The sequence below is a fragment of the Panthera tigris genome, chromosome A3 (assembly GCF_018350195.1).
Source record: "Panthera tigris isolate Pti1 chromosome A3, P.tigris_Pti1_mat1.1, whole genome shotgun sequence".
NCBI classification, from domain to species: domain Eukaryota; kingdom Metazoa; phylum Chordata; class Mammalia; order Carnivora; family Felidae; genus Panthera; species Panthera tigris.
Window position 1 is genome coordinate 61,884,996 of NC_056662.1, and position 21,672 is coordinate 61,906,667.

At 50.1% G+C, this 21,672-nt stretch overlaps 1 protein-coding gene across 10 annotated transcripts in view; it reads left to right on the plus strand.

The window, feature by feature from the left end:
• Positions 1–21,672, plus strand: part of FAM178B (family with sequence similarity 178 member B) — a 114,564-nt gene that overhangs the window by 21,543 nt on the left and 71,349 nt on the right. For 8 of the 10 annotated variants that reach the window (XM_042981242.1, XM_042981244.1, XM_042981245.1 and 5 more), the window contains exons 2-7: positions 1,244–1,313; positions 1,515–1,954; positions 3,470–3,531; positions 5,406–5,513; positions 10,801–10,953; positions 17,861–17,966. In XM_042981242.1, the coding sequence (XP_042837176.1) occupies positions 1,244–1,313; positions 1,515–1,954; positions 3,470–3,531; positions 5,406–5,513; positions 10,801–10,953; positions 17,861–17,966 (939 nt within the window). The remainder of the gene's footprint in view (positions 1–1,243; positions 1,314–1,514; positions 1,955–3,469; positions 3,532–5,405; positions 5,514–10,800; positions 10,954–17,860; positions 17,967–21,672) is intronic. The other 2 variants (XM_042981247.1, XM_042981251.1) reach the window with 2 other exon arrangements.

Genomic DNA, 21,672 nt, shown 5'->3' on the forward strand with positions numbered 1-21,672 from the left:
TCTTTCTTCATTAAGCCTTCATTCCCTGGTTGTTATCAGTTTCTTGTTAGATTCCAGAGTTCTGTAAGTATTGGTTCTGACAGATTTTGTCCGCTTAATTATTGCTTTCGTGGAGGAACAAGTTTCTGGGGCTCCCTTCTCCCAGGTGAACATTTTTGTAGTTATTTTTTTTAATGTTTATTTATTAATTTTGAGAGAGAGAGAGAGAGAGCGGGGGAGGGACAAAGGGAGAGAGGGAGAGAGAGAATCTAAGCAGGCTCTCCGCTGTCAGCACAGAGCCCCATGCGGAGCTCCATCTCATGAATGGTGAGATCATGACCTGAGCCGAAATCAAGAATCAGACGCTTAACCAACTGAGCCACCCAGGCGCATCTTGCAGTTATTTTTATGTTGATAAATTGCTCTCTAGAAAGAATAAATCATTTTACAGTATTAACAGCAATATATTTCTTCATAGCCTTGTCAACATTTGTTATTATGAATTTTTAATTTTTTATGATTTCATTGTCATTGAAGAATACTTCAGAGTCATATTGATTTGAGTGTCTTCCACTGTTGTTGAGTTTGAATCCTTGTTGAGTTAGTGTTTGTGTTTTTTGTAAATGGTTGTTTCGTTTGGTCATTAGCTCATTCAGATATTCGCCTTTCATCTGCATTTCAGTTGATCTGATCCTGAGTCTGATATGATGAGAGGTGTCTGTGTGTGTGAGGCATGGCCCACTTAGCTGAGGACGGGCAGCTCCTAACACTGGAGGGGGCTTGTTGTACCACCTCTGGGTATCTTTAACTCATTCATTCAACAGAAACGCACCAAGCCCTACTGTGTGCCAGGTCTGTGCTGGTTCTGGGAAAATGGCGGGGACTAAATAGCCCTGCTCTGTCCCTTGGGAACAAACAACCTTTATGGGGGTGACACCAAACAAGCAAGACATGCAGAGTGTCTTCTCAGTACACAACTTTCCTGTGGACCTATGCTAGTTTTGATTTTATGCAGGTTTTAAAAAAATGTCGATGTCCTTACACTTGCCTATCACATCCTTGAAATGAGAGGTCACATGGAGCCCCTTTCACCTCAGCAACTTGATCTTCATGGTGCACAAGCTTGGTCCTTGGGGTAGAACTGGAGGGGGATTTCCCTTCTGGGCACCAGTGGGCCCTGCCCTCCTCTCTAGGGAATCTAGGGCTTCAGAGCATTTAGCTTTCTTCTGGAGGCTCACCTCACCTGACAAGCCGTTCTTTCTAGGACAGAACGTCCAGCAGTTTGCAGATGGCCAGGCCCCAGAAGACTCTGCTAGCCCTTCCTCAGAGAGAAGGTAGGCACTCTTACCTGTACAGGTAGAGCCATTCTGAGGCTTAGGGCCACAAGGAAGTGGACAACCCATGGTTGAGGTGTTCCCCTTGCATCCTGCCCACAGCAATCTTGAGTTGTCCCCTCTCCTCACCCAGCATGGCATGGTGGCTGGGATGGTGGTGGGCAGGTGGTGGAATACCATGATATTCTGTCCCCTCCACAGGGGTCCAGGCAGCCGCTGTGGCACCCACCCTGTTGCCTAACTTGAAGAGGAGCTGCTTCGACCATGCTCTGCACCAGGGGCTCCTCCACCCCACCCGGCGGCGCTGCAGTCCCACCTCAGCTCCAAATCCCAAATTGTCAAAGAAGCGCAAAGTGCATGCAGCCGGGGACATGTTCCCCACTGATTGGAGCCCACCACCCATAGAGTTCCTGAACTTGAGGGTACCACAGGCCAGCAAGGGGGCCCCAGGACAGAGGTGGGTAGGCCCAGGGGGCCCTCAGGGCCTGAGGACATGGGCTCCCCAGCTGCCTGAGGAGTTAGGCCAGGAGCCCCAGGACTTGGACCCCCAGGGGAGCCTGACCTCACTGGAGGAGCTGTTCTGGAATATGGCAGGCCCAAGCCAGAAGGCTACAGCTCCAGTGGTGGACACCCACACCTTGGTAAGCCAATAGCCACCCCTTGGCCTCCTCTCCTTGCTACCTCTCCTCAGTCACCTCCAGACCACCCCCTTTTTGGCCATTCTCCCTTGGCCATATCCCAACTGCCCTTTGTCGGCCACCGCCCCCTAACCACCCCTCCTCAACTGCATACCCCCAACCTCTCCCCATCTATGAACCCTTGTGGCTAGGATGCATCTCTCCCCTTATATCTGCTGCTAGTCCCTGCTAACAGATGGCTTGGGGTGGTGCCAAATTGGATCCCACTTCTGTGTGGGAGCCTTCAAGGCTTTTGAGGCTAAGGTTGGGGTTATCCACTTGGGGAAAAGAGGGACCTCGGTGCCTGGGTCTAGGCTAGGCCAGGCACAAAGACTTGGGCTAACTCTAGTCAGTGGATTGACATGCCTAAATGGAAACTTTAGTGATGAGCTTTAAGCTAGGTGAGAATATATAGCTGTTTATAGGTAGACTGTGGGGACACGGATCCAGGAAGTTTATTCTGAGAATAGGACTTAATTATTGTAATAGCCCAAGATTGTCAGTAATCTAAATGCCCACCACTAGGGAATTAATATATTATGTTCTAGTCCTACATTAGAAAGGTTTGTGGTGGCTTTTTAAATTTTTTTTTTAACGTTCATTTATTTTTTTTGAGACAGAGAGAGACAGAGCATGAACGGGGGAGGGTCAGAGAGAGAGGGAGGCACAGAATCCGAAACAGGCTCCAGGCTCTGAACTGTTGGCACAGAGCCCAACGCAGGGCTCGAACTCACAGACCGTGAGATCATGACCTGAGCCTAAGTTGGACACTCAACCAACTGAGCCACCAGGGGCCCCGAAAGGTTTTTTTTTTTTTTTTTTTTTTAACTTATCTCTTTAGTATTGATATGGAATGCTCTCAAGACATACTATTAATTAGGCAAACCATAAGAGACTCTTAAATACCGAGAACAAACTGAGGGTTGCTGGAGGGGAGGTGGATGGAGGGATGGGCCAAATGGGTGATAGGCATTAAGGAGGGCAGTTGGTGGGATGAGCACTGGGTGTTATATGTAAGTGATGAATCACTGGGTTCTACTTGTGACACCAATGCTACACTGTATGTTAACTTGAATTTAAATAATTTAAAAAATGAAAGACATCCTACTCATTGAACAGAGCAAAGTATAAAATAGGGTTCATAGTTTGCTGCCATTTGTGTTACGGGTGGTGGCAGAAGGGAGTCTATAATGTACTACTGTTTGCTTGTCTGTGGATAAAATGTCTCTGAAAGCACACCAAGGAGCAAACACCTGTGGTCACCTGTGGGGAGGGATCTGGCTGGCTGGGGATGCAGGTGAGGCAAGACATCTTACTATACACCTTTATACCTCTTGATTTTTTAATCGTTTGAATGGGTTGCCTATTCAGAAAAATAAAATAAATAAAGGGCTTAATTTAGATTAACTTTTATTCTTTTTCCGCTTCTATCTGTCTGTCTTTCTGTTTGTCTCCCATTCTCACCTCCTGTTTCTCTAGTTCACCTCTGGAGCCTCGGAGAGCTATGCCAATAGCTTAGATTACTTACTACAGGAGAAGCGGTAAGCGTGGAAAAGGGTCCATCTTGGGATGTTCATTCTATGGGGTTGGCAGCAATTTGCGGGGGGGTGGTTGTCCTCTAAGACTCCTAGCAAACTCGCCTCAGGATCAAGCAGCCTGCTGCACTCCTACACAGCGTGTCTCCTGGAGCGTCCTGTGTGCTCTGATCAATAGTGAGCATGTGGTATGGCAGCCGAGTCGCAGGGGGGCATCTTGAAGGCAGAGAGCCCCAGACCTCTGCCACATCCAGAACCCTTGTTCAGGGTTACTGTGGGTGGGATGCAAGGAGAATCCCTTGCTCTCTTCTGCCCAATTCATGCCCGTGTGGCAGCCTCTCAGCTCCCACTCAAGTGTTCCGTGGGCGAGAAGGGGAAAAGGCAGGCAGCTTTGACGGAGATGTATAGCCTAACTATTGCCACGATGGTGATGCAGGCAAGTAAAGCTCATCGAGGCACCTGGCACTGGGAGGTTCTCACTCGGCTAGGTCCTGTGCCAGGTGCCAGATAGGTGGAAGTGATTGTACAGGAGCCTCTCACCTGGAGATCTAACTGAATGATTCCACTATCTCCCATGCTGGAAAGTTGCTGTGGAGGGGCCTGGAATACTGACACCTGATTTAACCTGGGGGTCAGAAGAGGCTCCCCACAGGTAATCCTTATCTCTGAACTTTGGAGGATAAGAAGATTTGGGGGGCAGCATGGGTGACCACACATGTGAAGGTGGGTACAGCAGATAATTCTGGTGGCTGACTAGAACTGGAATTCTCAGCACTGGAGAGTAGGGGTTGGTGGTCCACATGGCAGGAGGTACAGCCAAGATGTGAACCACGGCTGGATCACGAGAAGCCTCATGAACACAAGGTTGAGTTGGGAGAATTTTAAGGAGATAGTGATGTGATTCCTGCTGTGTTTCAGAGATCGCTCAGGCTACATTATGGAGAATGGATGGGAAGGGTGAGAGGAAGGAGGGTGAATAGTGATTGGGTGGGGTCTTGGGAGGAAGGTGGTAGGGCTGTGATGAATCTGCTGACCTGGGTGGCTGGGGCTCTGGGACCTGTGTGGAAGGGAATTCAGACCCAGACGTGTGGCTTCAAAGGATCCTGGGCACATTCAGCTGGAAATCATCCAGTTGTGGCTGGCTAGGAGGATCTGAACTCCAGACAGTGGCCTGGGCTGGAGATGAAATCTTTAGGAACTGAGGACCTTTGGGGAAAGTCAGGGCGAGCACCTGGAGGGGGAGGACAAGGGCTGGGGAGGCTCCCTGGTTGTTGTGGAAGCAAGGATCCAGAAGGCCGAAGGATGCACTTGTACCTGCTTGGGAGTTTAGTGTGGTTAGGGCAGGAGGGAGGTGAGGGAGTCAGGTATCTAGCAAGATAATGGTAGGTATGCAGGCTGTGGTGGGAACCGACCTCTGGGGCTAGAGGCCACAGGGAGGGAGAGGAAGGGAATGAGCAGGACCTGGAGAACTGCCCCTGGCGCTGGAGAGGCAGGCCATGTGTCAGGGGCTCTGGGAGCCATGAACCTGGGGACCTCTCCAGGTCAGTGTGGCCCGACCCCAGGAGGAGGAGAAGGAGCTAGGCACAGGCCTTGATGTGTTAAAAAGTGGGCAAATCCAAAACAAGGCACACAAACAGAGGCATGTTTGAAGCTGTGTGGTGAAAACTTTCCTTGAGGCCTGTCTGCTCTTATCTGCTTATTCAGAGAGAGCGCAATGGATGCAACGTGATGCCTCTCCCCTGCCCCGTCCAAATCTAACATTGAAGGCCTTTATGCAGGAGTCCAGGGCCGTGGCCCCCATTCCTAGGCCTAACCCAGTATCAGGGTTGGATGACTGGGGACAGCGCTGACCTCTGTTGTTGGCTCTCATCTCTCTGCAGGGAACAGGCCCTAGAGCAGGAGCGAGAGAAGCTGCTTCTGCATGATTGTCCTGACCTCTACTCCCTGGATCTGGCTGAAGATGAGGCGCCTCTCACACCTGAGCACAGGTGGGGGGTAGTGGGCACAGGAAGGGGCAAGGGCCCATCCACTCTGGGGGGGGCGGGGGCCACCTCTCAAGGCACAGGATTGTCAACTGGCTCTCGGTTTTAGACAGTTCACCAGCAATTTGTGTACATTTATGAGTTATCAAGCTGCCTCCTTTTCTTAAACCTACATTTAAAAAAAAAAACCCAAAAAACCCTTATATTCATTCATTGGTTACAGAAATATTTGATTACCTACTGTGTGTCAGCGTCCAGTGGGGGCCTTTGAGGACATGGAGATATAAAAACACAGCCTGCTCTGCCCCGGTTGTCTGCTCAGATTTATAGAACCAGATCTCTTGGGAAAATAACTGCACAAAACTACAGTCTAAGAGAAAACTGTCTTTCAAGGGGAGGATATGGCCATATGACATTTTTCATCTTCCCCTGTCTGGAGAAAAGAAGATGGCTTTTGTCAGTGCTGTCATGTGGGCAGGGGTCTGCTGGCCATGATTTAACTGGGCCATTGGCTGGGGGTGGGCTGGTGTTACCTGAACCAGTGTGTCTCAGAGATGCTGAGGGACCACAGTTGAATCCATCTTCAGGGTACCCTGTTAGCCACCCGTCTATCCACCTGTCCAGCCAGCCAGCCAGAAAGCATCTATTAACACCAGCTTTGTGCCAGGCTCTTCTACAGACCCTTGGGATTCAGCAAAAACAAAACCAGACAGAAATCTCTGCCCTTCTGAGTGAAGATAGGTGACGAGTGCTCAGGAGAAAGGAGAAAGAGAGGTGGTATAAGGAGTGTGGAAGGCCTGAGGTTGTGCTTGAGGGTCAGGGAAGGCCTCGGTGAGCAGCTGACTGGCTTCTGGCAGAGCCCTAAGAAGGAGGGGCGAAGCAGCTCTGGGGGCCCTGCAGGGGGAACTTACCTGCAGCCTTGGAGGGGAGGGCAGGGCAGGGGAGAGGAGGTCAGGGAGAATAAGGGTGGGCTTGACATCTGAGCTTTTTCCCTGTGTGAGCCGGCCGCCACTGCTCCAAGCAGGATCCTCTGCCTCTGTGTCAAGAATAGCCTGGGGCGCCTGGGTGGCGCAGTCGGTTAAGCGTCCGACTTCAGCCAGGTCACGATCTCGCGGTCCCTGAGTTCGAGCCCCGCGTCGGGCTCTGGGCTGATGGCTCGGAGCCTGGAGCCTGTTTCCGAATCTGTGTCTTCCTCTCTCTCTGCCCCTCCCCCGTTCATGCTCTGTCTCTCTCTGTCCCAAAAATAAATAAAAAACGTTGAAAAAAAAAATTAAAAAAAAAAAAAAAAAAGAATAGACTGGGGAGCATGGGGGTGGGGTGTGGCGAGGGCAGAAGAAGAAAGACAGGCAAATGAGCCATGGCAGTAATCTTGAGAAGTGAGGGTGGCTGGGAGTGAGGGTGGGGGGGTTAAGGAGTAGGCAAATTCTGGATATATTCTTAGGGTGGAACTGAGAGGATTTGTTGGTGAACTGGATGGGGAGGGTATGGGAGAAAGAGGGGAGCTGAAAGGGACCCCTAGGATTGGGCCTGACCAACTGGAAGTTTGGAGTTGTCTAACTTGGGGAAGACTAAGTGACGAAGGCTGGGGTGGGGCAGTTGTGGGATCAGGAGTTCATTTGGGGGATCCCAGAGGTGAGACCAGGGAGACAGCTTGAATACCCTCATCTGGAGAGGCAAGCTTGGGAGGCACCATGTGTAGGTGATGTTTAAAGCCACAAATTGGATGAGATCACCTGGGGAGCGAGTGTATAGAGAGAAGAACAGGGGCCCAAGGGCACAATGTAGAGGTCATGGTGACCTTGACAAAAGCAGCTCTGGTGGGTTGCTGGGGACGAACCTAACTGGAATAGTCCCACAGGAGAACAAGAGGAGAGGTGGGAAGAGAAAAATGCACAGTAGCTGAAGGGGGAAATGAAGTCAGAATAGATCTTTCTGTATGTCTTTCTTTTACTTGGTTCCTCCTTCCTTCCATCCCTCCCTCCCTCCTTTCTTCCTTTCTTGCTTTTTTCCTTCCCCCCCTTGCATCTCTCCCTCTCTCATTTCTTCCTCCCCCCCCCCCCCCCCCGCCTTCCTCCCTCCCTCCTTTCCTCAGGAACCCAGTTTCCAGGAGGGGCTGGGGTGGAGTCTGAGGGAATGAGGTCACCTCATGTGACCATGTGGCTGCAGGCAGTTGGTCACCATGCCCTGGAGCATCTGCCTGTTCAGGCTTTGCTTTTTCTGTCAGCCTGAGTTATGTTAGTAAGCATTGGTCTAAGCAATGATAGGTCAAGTTTTCATGCATACTCTAAGTTCGCATTCTGCCTCCACTTACTAAGGGAATGTTGAGTGATAACATACAGACTCCTTTGGGGCCTCCATTTTAGGATCTCCAAATGGTTTACATTGCTTTTGTTGCCCAGACATGGTTATGAGCAGTACCTTGTCTGGCTGTGTGCTTTTTTTTTCCTCAAGTTTTTCTGATAGTCATCTCTGGGCTAGAGCAGGGATCAGCAAATTCTGTGTTCATAAATAGTAAATATTTTAGGCTTTGAGGGCCATGCACTCTCTGTTGCAACCACTCAACTCTGCTGTTGTAACAGGGAAGCTCCCATAGACAATGCATAAATGAATAAACATGCCTGTGTTGCAATAAAACCTTGTTTACAGAAATGGGCAGGAGTTGGCCACAGATTGTAGTTTGCTGACCCACGGCCTTGATTGGGAGGACCCCTGCCTCTTAACTTTTACTTTCCACTGTGAAAATCTGTGAGTGTTCAGATTTGAACAGCCATCCCAGATAGTTAGAGAGCTACTCACATGCTGCCTAGAGACCCAGAGAAAGGATGTCATGCAAGTCACATGGTGAACCCAAAAGGGCAGATGTGGTGGAGTGTGGAGACCGAATGGAGCCACTGGGTTTGGGCTAAGGCCTCTTTGGACAAGAGTGCCTTGGTGGCAACATAAGTGATAAACACAATTGTCTAAGTTGGGACTTATGGATTTGTTCCCAGATGTCCTACTCAATGGATAGATCGCCTTGGAATGAAACATTTTGAACCTCTTTAAAAATCTCTATAGCAAGAATTAACTATTCTTGCTTTTCACCTTTCTAGTGAAGGATTCTGGAAGTCGTGGCTTGGATGTTTTGAAATTCCCCACAGAAGGGAGTTATCTGGGGAACTGGCTTAAGCCAGGTGTTCCAGGCTTTGAAATCGCTGATGATTTTCTGGGCACATGACATTTTCAAGTAGTACTTTGAGAAAGCCTTTTTGACAACAGCTACTTTGAGGTGGTTGTTTTGATGTGGGATCATTTTTGATGGGACAGTTCAACATTCTGCTTCAAAGAAAATTATTCACTGATACACAAAGCCAGCAGCCTCTTCCGTCCGTGAATGGGGCCAAGGAGAGATGTGGGTCTGGAAGGGGTGAGGCTGGGGCTGGGGGCCAGCCACCATCTGTTAGAACAGTTGTCTGTGACCAGGAGTCACATGACTGCCACAGATGCCCGTTGTAGAAGAGACCCCCACAAGCTTCCAGAGCCAGAACATCCCCTCATGCTCTAAGGATTGGCTTGCATCTTGAATAGATGCCATCCTACATTCTCTATTTCTTAAAGTTAAAAGACCTTATGTGTGCTGGGGCAGGGGAGGGGGGAATATTTAAACTACAACATCATCCTTTATCCTTTCTTTGGGGCTGCACAGGAAATCTCCAATTAGACATGGAAGACTCATCTCAGAACTCTTAATGCACATACATTATATTTAATATCACAAAAGACCCTTTGTATGATCGTTTGGGGGATAGGGCTAAGACCCTTTTACAGATGAGCCTAATTCCTAAAGACTTTTAATAATTTGTACTTTTTTTAAAATACAAAAACAACCTAAGCCGTAAATACTCATAATGGCAAAGAAATTAACAAAACAGAAGATCATTTTACCATTTGTGTGATGGTTTGCAGAGGCTGCTTGCAAAAGGCTCCAGGATCAGAATCTCCCTGGTATTTTCATGTCATTTCCACGCGTTGTGTCACTTCATCCTCAGGATGAGCCTATGACGTGCGTCAGCACCTTTTCTTGGGTCACTTGGCCAGAAAGTGAGACAGATTTCATCTGGGGAGCGGTGGGCTGCCAGCTACACTGCTCCACTTCCAGTGCCAGCTGCTCGCGTCCCAGACCCTGACGGGAGCCCCAAGTGCTGTCCCCCCTCCAAGTTCACTGTCAGGGCTCAGGCCATCCTCCAGTAAGAGGAGGGGATGCAGTGCTTGTAGCTTGTTTGATTTGGCTGCTATTATTGTTGTTAAATGTGTGTTGTGTATCTGTTATATCTCTACAAAAATCAAGCAGAACACAGTTGTATGAAGTAAACAGGAAATGTCTCCTCTTATCCCTCCCCCCAATCCTGTTCCCTAGGGATGACTCCAGCTCATACTTGGGTGTATCAGATGCATGTGGGTTGTTGAATGTGTCTAAGAATGTGTGTGTGCATATGTCTGCGTGTATATCTATGCACACACACGTACACACTTCCTATCTGAAACTTGCTGTTTTCACCCACTATTCCCTCTTAAATGGGTCGTTAAATCCTGAAAATTTTTCCCTCTCCCTATAGAGTTAGAATGTGTCCCCTCTTCTTTCTGTTCCTTCCCTGTCCCTGGGACCCAGCTCTGATCTACTAATCAGACTCACAAGGCAGGGCAGGGCCTAGGACTCTGCATTTTAGCAGACCTCCCTGGGGTCTGCTCCTGATCACAAAAGCCTGAGGACTGGTGCCCCAGAAGAAGAGTCCAGGCTCCTTCACTGTGCAGATGCCCTCCCTGACCCTGGCTGCACCCAAAGCTTCTCTCCTCTGCCCCTGGCAGCACCGTGCAGGCAGCTCTGTGGCTGGCCCACTTGCTGAAGGCTATTGTGGTGATTTTGTTTACCTTTCTGTTAGGCGTGCAGTGGCAGCCCACGACTGACTCATCTTTCAGCACCTGGCACCTACACATCATGGGCACTCAGTGAAAGTTTGAGCTGAACAAAGCCAATGGGTGGGGCTGGGTTTGGGACCAGGACTTCTGGCTCCTGGACTAATGTCCCAAGCAAGGGATTGGGGTGCATGACAGAGAGTGGGATGGCAGAGTTCCTTGGTCTGCATCTCATAGGCTCCTTCTTTATCAGCAGGTGGCGCTGTCTCCCCCCCCAGTCTTGTTTCCACCAGGCCCTGGCTGCGGGGCAGGGACACCTGCAGGCCTTCCCGGCCTCCCTCTATGCTGCAGACCAGGTGTGCCTCCTGACCCTTGGCTCTCTGGCTCCTTGCTTTGGCAGGATGCTGGTGGAGAGGTTCTCCATGTCACTACAGGTCATCCCACCAGTACATCCCGGTGAAACCGTGTTTCTACCCAGGCGTCATCCCCTGTATTGCATCCTGGACTGTTCACACCTGAAGCCACGTAGCCACCTGGAAGGGCTCTTCCTCAGGTAAATGTCAGCATGGCATGGCCAGGCCTTCTCCCTCATGGAGCCCAGTGTTTAGGACTGCCCCAAATGAGGAAATTCAAAGCCGTGTTTTAGCCAATTTGGATACGTCTGTTTTCAGGGATATAGATGAAACGGTCACACATGTCTACTTATAACATTTAATTTACTGATTTAGATGCACATACTTTGAAAAAGACTGTATTATAGCAAATACTAGGTAAGTTGTGTATTTCCCTATTCATACTGCTTTTTCCTCTCCCACACCCCAGTTTCATGGAACAACTTTAGTCAGACTCACCATACCTGCCTTTGGGGTTGTCTCCATCAACACTGGAGCCACTTTCTGGGCCATCCAGCAGTTTTCCAGAGCACATCGTCGTCATTTCCATCTGCTCATTGGAGACACCACCCTTCAGTCAGTGTGCAATGCTAATGGTGAAAAGTTTGTCCCCGGCCATAAGTGCACACTGTGTTAACATTGGACAGCTGCCCCGTTGCTCTCCTCTGTGGAAGGAAATTTACGTTCATTCTCACATAGCCACTGCCTGTGTTGCTTTTTAAGGGAATTTTGAAACTTTACTACAGTAACACTCAACACTTGCAGTTGTGAATCCATATATCTAAGAATAAGAGAGAAAGCCCGTAGGACTCAGTGCAGTGGCTGTCCACTCATGCTTATGAGGCCAGTGCCCTGCTGGGCCTTGGTGGCCAAGGGGATGGAGAGGAGTCCACGGGACCCATACCAGCCAGCAGGGAGCACAGAACTTGAGCTATCCCTGTGATTTCTTGAAAGCAGGAGTTTTGTTGTCTTTTCCAGCTATTTAGGGCTCCTATGTCTATTTCATTAATTCTAAACCCATCTAATTTCATAATATAAAGGTAACAGCATTTTGATGTCTTTCCTTTAAAACTTTCTATCTCGGGAAGTTTCAAGCTTTACATACTTTATGTAGAGAGAACAGTATAATAATTCTCCATATACTCATCACTCAACTTCCAACAGTCAACTCAAAGCCAATCTTGTTCCATCTCAACCAGTGCCCACTAACGTTGTCCCCTCAGGATTTTTTTAGAGAGAGAGAGCATGAAAGCATGAGTGAGCAGGGGAGGAGGAGAGGGAGAGGGAGAGAGAGAATCCCAGGCAGGCTCCATGTTCAACGTAGAGCCCAATGCAGGGTTTCGTCCTAAGACTCTGGGATTGTGACCTGAATCAAGAGTTGCATGTTTAACAACCGAGCCAGCCAGGTGAGCCATCTCCTCAGGGTTATTTTTAAGCAAATTCCAGGCACATATACTTTAATCTGTAAGTTTTTCAGTTTGTGTCAAAAGATAAGACTCTACCTTTTTTTTTTCAGGACTACCTTTAGATATAACTTAAATGCCATTATTACACCTAAAAAATACATATTCTTCATACCGTTAATATTAGTCAGTGTTCAGATTTCCTCAGTTGTCTTCAAAATGTGTATTATATGATATTCAAACAAGGCCAAATGTCTCAATTAGTCATGACGTGAATGGTGAAATAATATTGTATGGCATTGATGCCCCAACATGTTTAACCGTTTTCCTCATTTTTCTCAACATATATGTTACTTCCAACCTTTCTGTAAGCAGTGTGGTAGAAAACATCTTTATACACAAATAACTGTGTGAAATGTGGCCCCGGATGTGCCATGAGGCGACTGGGCCTGAGTGTCTATCTGCATATTGGTAAAGGCTGACATTGCCGTGATGAAAAGGTGTCTAATAAAGGGGATGATGAAAAGGGAAAACAAGAAACAACAAGGGGTTGTGGGAAAAGAAGAAGAGTAGTGGCACAGGAGAAAGGGGAGGGGCGGAGGATGGTAGAATGGCGGGGAAAGAACAGGAGAGAGGGGAGGAGAGAGGAAGGCGTCTCACAGAGCTGCCTCAGCCGGCTGTGGTCTGTGTGGACAGCATGTTTCCTGTCCCAGACTGGACTGCCAGCAGGAAGTGTTTTGACAGACGAGATGGCCCATGCAGCAGTGACACGGGAGCCCGGCAGCCCTGCCAAATGGGGCCAGGTGGCCGGCCAGCCTCCCTGGAGTGAGGAATTCAGACCCTCCTCCCCCAAGTATGCTAATGAAGCTCAGTTGAGATGGCTTTGCCAGCCACTGGAGCCGAGGGCCTTTCTGGAGGAATGCCCTCCGCCTTACACATGGTCAGGTCAGGTGGCCCCTGCTACGCAGTGGGTAAGGGCCACTTCCTGAAGGTCACCATTTAGCCTTGGGGCCATCTTTTATTTCCTACTTGTGCCAAGGACTTCAAGCCCAGACACAAGAGAGGGAAATGGTGGTTCAATAATTACCCCCACTGTGCTCAGCCGGAAACACAAAAATGGAGGAAGAATAAAAGGTTACTTGATCTCTCAAGAGACAATATGGTTCGATTTTTTGCCATACAAAAAGCTAGCACTTTGTGAGATTACAGGTAACTTTTATTTTCCTTATATTCTTCTGCATTTTATGAACTTTCTAAATGAACATGTTTTGTTCTTAACAGGAGAGGTTTTAGGGAAAAAAGTGAATGCGACTTTTAAAAGCCACTTCTTGAAATAGATCCACGTCTCCTTACCCTTCTGTGGAGAGGGACATCATCTTCCTCCCCACTGTATGAAGTGGGGAATCTTGGCACAGATTGCCAGGCAAGTGCGGGCAGCCTCAGTGTGTGGGCTCCAGGCCTTTCTCCCGGGCTGCATCCACACAGGTTTATGCACAAGAGCCCATCTCCTGGCGCCCACAGCCCCAGGATTGGAGCTGGCCTGGACGATTCTCTCTCGTCATCACCCAGCTGGATGTATGACCTCGGAGGTCAGTTCCTTGGAACCAAAGTCACATGCCTTTATGGCAGAAGTTGGTACCAGGGGCTGAACCTTTCCCTCCCTTGACAGCAGTTCAAAAAGAAATCTGATCACCCCTAAGGGGAGAAGCATTGGGACCTATGCCCACATGCAGCTCAGAGGTCAGGGCAAACTCCATGGGAAGGGTGGAGATTGCCTGCTGAATTGTTCGTGGCCTTACCTGGGCCCACACAGAGTGTGCAGGAGTGTCAGAAGTGTCCTCAGAGTGTGTCTGCCATTGTTCCTGTGAGGTGATCACAGTGTATACTCAGGGAGCCCTTCTTCCGTGAACACTTCTGCAGGCAGGAGGAGGAGGCCTGGTCTGAGCCCTGTAGATGTAAATGGGCTTGTGCAGTGGATCTCCCTGAGGCCTCTTGTTTTAGGACCTCTTCTACTTCCTGGTGATGCCAGCAAGCTTGGTCCAAGGACCTGGGGGGTGGAGGAAGGGGTGGGTCGCAGAACCAGCCAAGACGGTCCTTGGCTTCACGCAGGGTGGAAATCAAACATGAGCCAGCAGAAGGTGAAAGTAGAGTTTATTGAAGAGAGAGAGAGAGAGGATCGGAGCGTCTGGAAGACTGGAAAAGAAAAAGAGCAGGAGTCTCATCTTTGTTCAGAGTCTGGGGTTTTTACTGAGGACAGTGGTCTGATGTATGTGTCCTCTCAAACATCCAGGAACCAGTTAGAACAAAGATGAGGGCCCAGGTGTTATTCCTTGGAGCCAAGGGGCCTTGGTTTCCAGATGTCTAGCTCCGGAGGTCTGAAATACGCATATGATAGCTTCCTCAGTTCTCACCTGGTCCTTCCTTAGGTGTTATTTGTTCTAGAGAATCATTAACTCCTGGTCCCTTACGGGGAGGCCGTAAGCTATTTGCATTACAAGGCCTGTGTAAAGTGAGGTGGGGGTGCAGGTCCTAGCAAGGATAGAAACAGGATAAGAAGCAAAGGAAAAAAACACCTTTCTTCCTCATGGGGTCCCTTTGGTTTCCCTGTCTCACTGGCATGCCAGGGTTGTAGCCTGGGTGAAATAAATCCAGCAGTTACGGAGTATGGATGGGGCTGAGCTGCCTAACTGGCTTCGGCTGCCCCCAAAAGTAAAGAGCCAGCGGAAGCAGCCAGCTGGGTGGTTGCTGGGATCCCTGGACTTCTGCCTTTGGAGGGTGCTCACTCATCTTTAAACAAAGGAAAGAAAGAAAAAGAGGAAGAGCAAGGATGAAGGCTCTGACCATTATTCCTTTCTGTTCTCCTGAGGCATTTGACTTAAACTTGCATTTGAAGAACTTGGCAAAGACACAGAAACTGATGCTGTGTAAATAACTACACTTGGTACTTATCCCTCTGCCATCACTTGGGATTCCCAGCGCATTTAGATCCTTTGTCCTCTGGGACTGCTGCCCAAAAAATGGATGAAGATATAGAGGCTAGAGGAATGTGTACTCAGGCGTTATCGGGAACACACAGTCCAAGTAGAAGGTCACAACTCTGCCCAGGAGCCCAGCGTGTTGACCCAAGCTGGTCCTTTGTTTTGTGTGATTCCCCTTTTCGGCTAATCCCCTCCCCTCAATTTCCACCACCACCAAACTCCTCCCCACCCCCCCTGCTTCCTTCTGTTCCTCTGCCTTGCCACAGGTGGCTGGACAGTATTCTGGCTGTGGCTACTTCTTATCCCAGGTGGGAACCTGTCACAGGGATCCTCAGACTTGACAGCTGGGGCTTCTCACCCAGCCAGGCCTGCTTGGCATGTGCTGCCCAGGAGGCTCTGTCCCTCCCCTTCTCACTCCCAGGTCCTCTGACAGTCTCAGGATAACTTCCAATTTAGGATTGGCTTTGTAGCAGGCAAAGGCACCCAGTTGGACCCAGGGTCAGTGTTCTTGGCTTGCAGACATGAAGTGGGTATTTTCACAAATTTAAAATTGATTCTGTAACCTTTCTGTAACCTGCATGAGCTTTGGGCACATACACCTAGTTTCCCCACCGTTTTCCTCCAGGCTCCCCCTCCTGCCGCAGATCACAGATCCGGGGCAGTGTCTGCACAATCAGCCTTATCCCTGCCATTGAAGGGAGAGGGCTCATGGTTTCACCGAGGTGAAGCAGTACTGCCCTCGCCGAGCGTGCACACACTAGGCTTGTGATCCAGCTTACACAGGAGATTCCTTGCCTCTCACATAGCTCTAAGCACAGAATTCCTTGAAAGCCATTCCTTTCAAGGCACAGCTGGATCATGCCCTTTCTGCCTATCTCTTGTTCCTTGTCTTATAGGCTAAACCTGACTGGGCAACAGCGAACTCAAAGGCAGCCTGATCTTTTCTCTGGCAGATACTAGGCTGCTGGGAGGCTGGCAGAGCCGAAAAAGGAGACCTTGTAACTAGAGGGTATCTCTCCCTCAGAGCAGCAGTTGGAAATGTGATGATCTGAGCCAACAAGGGCTTGTACAATCAATTCCCCTACTGAGAAACTGGTGGGGTGCCCCCTGAGCAGAATGCCAGAGCCAGAGTCTCCTTAGAGTTCCGGAGTACCAGCCTCCTTGCCACATGGCTCCTGGCCAGGACGTGTCAATCTGTGAGGTCTTCCAGGCATTGTTCACTTGGTTATTGTCTGTGTTCGGGGTGCTGTGCTTGAACCATGCGTGCATTGCGGGGTCAGCCCATGAAAGTGTCTGTGTGACCGAGCACGTGAATTAGAGCAGAGTGTGCCAGCAGCCCTGGGGTGCACACGTGTTTGTATGTACAAATAAAGGTCTATTTTTGAGTGGTCAGCTTCACAGACATAGGAACAAAGCCACTTTCTCCCCTGAACTTAAATATTTTGGAAAAAAATATATACAATTTGTAAATTGCCTGGACATACTCAAAGAGACAGCAACTTGGCTCAGACAAGAATCTTTCTTTTGGAGCATTCTGTTCCTGGCAGATTAAAATATGTCCTTTTTAAAAAGGAGAAGAAGGTTGGGCTTACCGATGAAATTTCTATCTAGAGTCATCTGAAATTGACTGAAATAGAGTTATCTGAAATGTTCTTTGCATGGATCTGGCCATTAAAAAGGAGAACAGACGTGAAGTTACTTTTTCATTTCCTGGAATCCATATTCATCGCCTTTGAGACATCATCTAGAACAAGAGAGCAAAGGAGCATTCACAAAATGCAGAGAGTCAGAGAACCCTACCCCAAACCCAGCCTCCCTGGGGGTACCCAGGAAGGGTGGTGAAACCCAGCCAGCCCCTCCGAAGTGACTCTGAAAGCACCATCCACCAGAGGCCCTACGGCCACGTGAAACAGTTCAAGTCGTTTTATAGGGACCTGGGATCCTGTTTGTCTGGATGGTCTACCAGGGCCACAGAGTATTCAAAGCTAGGCTCCTCTCCATGCTGGCAGTTTGATTTTTGAGAGCTTCCTGTAGCCCCACAGGGTCCCGTATGCCTGAGTGCCATCCCCGCCCCCCCACCTTGACTCTGCTCCTCACTCACATGGTTCCTGGAGAATCTCCTGTGACACCCGTGTTTGTTATTTCCTTCCCAGAATGTCTCCATCTTGGGCCTCTTTCTGTTATTTTCCCATCTTCTCAGGTGTCCTTTGTTTCGGAAAAACACAAGACAGGTCAGAAACGCTCTGTGTAACTGGATCTCAGACGCTGGTCCCACGTGGGCCCCGAGGGTAATTCTGTCTGCCCATTGCAGCCCAGGCCCTTGGCTAAGAGGTGACTCCTCATCTCGACACAGAGCCTCTTTGCAACCTTGGTAAATACCTCAGTTTTCCCCTCCATCAAATGGAAAGGACAAAATGTACCATCCATTCATATGTTTAAAACACTGAGAGATGTTCATGGAGAGCAAATGATTCTGGTGATGGTGTGGGTTGTTTTTCCTTCTGACAGCTCCTGGCATCAAGGGCTCCAAGCGTTTTTGTCCATAGCAGTTACTGATGTGATTCTGGCATCTGGTAAGGCTGAAATATGGAAATCCCCCGCAGCTTTCGTGAGACAGGCATGTTGAGGGAGGCTGCCAGGCCGGCTGCGTGGAGGCCTCCCCTAACTTCACTCCTCTGTCTCCGCAGCTGCCCACTGGCCCAGCAGCTCTCCTTCCTGCGCAGTGGCCTCCTGAGCAACCTCTACCTACACACCCCTGACTGCCCTGTGCCCCTGCTCCAGTGGCTCTTCCAGGTGAGGAGCACAGACCTGCCACTAGGTGGCGGGAGCATGCTGGCCGAACAGCCCAGTCAGGACTGCATGGGGGGGTGGGGGTGGGCACTTCCTTCTTCTGGCCTTGGGTGCTGCTTGGTCTGTCCCAGTCTGCCAAAAAGAGGGAGGAGAGCTATGATGACAGTCATCACAGAGTTCAGGGACCAGCTCATGGTCTCACTCCATTCCCCCTAGAGTGTGGGCCTCACTGGGTGTTGCCTGAGCCACCAGAAGGCCTCTCCCTGACTACTTGCTACCCTGCAGGTGCTTCCATTGTGTCCAGGCTCCTCTGTATTCCCAAGTCACAGGTCCTGGCCCTGGTCCCACAAGTAGCCTTGCAGTGCCTGTGGAGGTGTGAGGGCCATCATGAATTTACAGCTAGGTGTGCCCCAGTGTTTGAACATTTGGCTCTCTCTGTGGAGTTTAGGGTTTCTGGAGAAGTCTAGAGCAGCTGCTCTGTCTTCTTCTTTCTTCCCTTCTTGCTACTGGAACATTTTGCCTTGGGGGTACATGCGTTCTGCCCTGGGCTTGAAACCTTTGCCCTGAGAAAGACAGAACCCAGCAGGGATAGCCCTGGAACCAGCTGCTGTCATCTGAATGCAAGGCATGAGGGTGCCGGCCTTGGCACCCACCCAGGACCATCCCTGCCTGGGGATGGGCAGGTCACAAGTTCCAGCTGGTCCCGTTCCTGCCAGTTGGGGCCTGGACCCCAGCTGTAAATTAGAGCCACCATGCTGGGTGGATTGTTCTAGGAACTCCTCTGCCTGGGCAGACTGGCTGCCTTCCAGAAAAGGCCCTCCTGCTCTCTCCTCTTCCCTCTGGGATCCTTTCCACCTCCCTCCCTGCCCCAGAGGAAAAAGACACCCTCAGCTCCTGGGGCCCCAGTGTGTGGCTGATGCCCTTGCCCCTCCCCCAGGCCCAGTGGGGACTGGAGGGCCAATAACAGGGAACAGTGCAGCCATTATTCTCTGCCTCCTGTCAGTGCAGTTTCTCTTTGCTCCTTGCACAGTATATGACAGAATGCACAATCAGGCATTGGGAGACACAAAGAACCCATCTGAGACGTCGCCCACAGAGGGTCCTTGTGTGACCCTGACACGGCATGGGGTGCCTTCCCTATCAGTCAGCCTGCGAGCAGTGGGCGAGCCCTGCCCTATCTCTTCTCCCACCTGGTCACCTCAGCAGGGGGCCATAGAACAGAGGACCCAGCCCTGAGGCCAGACAGGCACTAGCTGTGAGTTCCAACTCTGCCACTACTCCCCTGTGACCTTGGGCGGGTTATTTAGTGTCATCTCTATGCCTCAGTTTCTTACTCTGTAAACTGGGACCACAACTGTCCCATGTGAAGATTAAATGAGGAATTCCTGTGACCTGCCTTGTCCTTATGGTCACAGCACAACTCTGCCCAAGGCCTGGACGTCATCCGGAAGGGATGATATTAGCTCAGAGGTTCTTGTTCTCCATCTTCAGGAGGAGAAACAAAAGCTCTCCCTCTCCCAACGGCTTTAAGCCAGATAAATGACAGGGGTGCACTTGGCCCTGGGAGCCTTCTGGGGGAGACTCTGCCCAACATCTTTGTCTCCGGAGAGGGAAGGAGGAGCAGGGCAGCTGACGTCTGCCAAGCACAGTGACCATGTGGCCACTCATGTGGCCACACTATGGGCCTTATCATGATGGACTCTGATATTTCACTTTGGAGGTTTTGGTTTTCTTTCCACTTGGAACATATTTTCTTCTAGTAACAAGTAGCATTTATATATTCATTCATTCCCAGGCATGGCTCGAGTACCTGCTACAGAGTATAGGGATAGAAGGATCTTGGAAATGGTGTCCCAAGTAAATTCTCAGAATGGGCTATGGTTGGTGCTCAGAGTACTTCAAAACTTCACATTGTTAGTGGGGAGTATGGTTGCAAGAAGGCAGAAATCCGTGGGGGCTCCCTGGAGCTGCTAGTGGGATTCTCCTAAGGTGCAGGGGTGGTTCATGGGATCCAGGGGTGGGGCCTCAAGAAAAGCTAGAATCAGGATGGGGAAGGCTTAGGATCCTAGGACAGGCCTTAGTTTCTCTCTATTCCCCAGGCTCCATGGCCAAGTCAATTCCCAGGAAGGAGAGTCTTATTGGCCCAATAAGGGTTAAGTGACAACTCCCCCCACCCCCCAAGTCCAATCAAAAGTAGCTAGGTGAGTAGGGTCACAGGGCTTCTGGGGCCCTTGTGTATACCTGGGGTTGATCTGAGACCTAGGGGATGGGTGAGCTAGGCAGATTTCTCCAACCTTGCTCATTCAACTGTTTTCTTTGGGAAGGACATACTAAGTTCCCATGGAGACTAGGTCCTGCCGCTTGCCACCCTCCCTCCTCCCAGTGGAGTGTGCAGTGGAGCTGGGTGAATGGGCTTTGGCCTTAGTGTTCATGAATTACTAAGCTGGTCAAGCAGGTGGCATATGCTCTCAATGAATGCATATTCTTGTTGGGAAATGATAACTATGACAAAGTTACAAGAAGCTATGAGAGGAAGAGGGAGGCAGAGTTCTGGTAGTGTAGGTCAGATCCCTGGGAAGACGACTCTGAGACAGGGTTCCCCTGAGCTTCTCTGGGGAGCCCTCCCAAAAGCCACACCTCTGAGGGAGAGCAGCCAGGCAGAGAAAATTTCAGAGCCCACAGTCAGTTCTTCGGGGGGCTTTGAAAGTGGGGTGACCCTTTAAAGTTGTCCCAGTTGAGGCAAGAGGTCCAGGCCTTTGGACTGGCATTGGCCAGTTATCAGACTAAGGCTACACTTGGAGAGGGGGTGTGACTTTGAGGCACTCCTACCCTGCAAGTTCAATGCCCAGAGAGGAACTCAGCTCAGGACTCTCAGCAAGCAACAACCCCAGCCCCCAGCCCCTGGGGATGAGAGCTGTAGGCCTGAAGAGGGAACGTGCCCAGCACGTCCACCACAGCAGGCTCTTCTCTGCACTCTCGGAAGGATGGTATAATATGCAGCAGGGCCGACCATGGGCAGGAACAGGGCCACCAAGGCACTGCCCCACCCCTAAGGCCTAGCCCCATCTGTGGCCAGGATGGCCCTGGGTAGGATGGCCCTGGTGGGGAAGGTGCTGTCCCCCTGCTTTTCTCCATGTCATGTTCTCTCCAGATTCCGTATCCTCAGATTATGATCCTCAGACTCAAGGAGCGTTCAAGTAAGGATCCCAGTGAGTTTGAGTCAGGTGGGTGACCTGCACTCCCCACTCGGTTATTCGAGGATCTGTATTCTGTACCAAGCCCCTCCCAGAGCCAGTGGTCCAAGATGACTGTAAGTTAAGGCAGTGACCCGGAAATGACAGGAGGATCATGGAGAGTAGCTGTCTTGTCATTGTCCAGCTGAGTGTACTGAGTGCTTTCGAACTCTCTCTCTCCTCTACACTGGCCCCTGCCCTGGAGGGGGCATGGCCGTGACCACAGGGAGTAAGGGCCAGAAGGACCGATACTCTCATACAAGGAGGTGGACAGAGTAGGAGATTTCAAGTCACATTGGCCTGGGATTGAATTCTGGCTTTGCTACTTACTAGCTGTGTGACCCTGGGGAAGTTGCTTGACCCCTCTGAGCTTGATTTTTCTCATCTGTAAAATGTCAAAAATGGCAATATCGTTCTGCCACGTGGACTTGTGAGGGTTAAATGGAATTTATTTGGTATGGAATAATAAAGGTTTA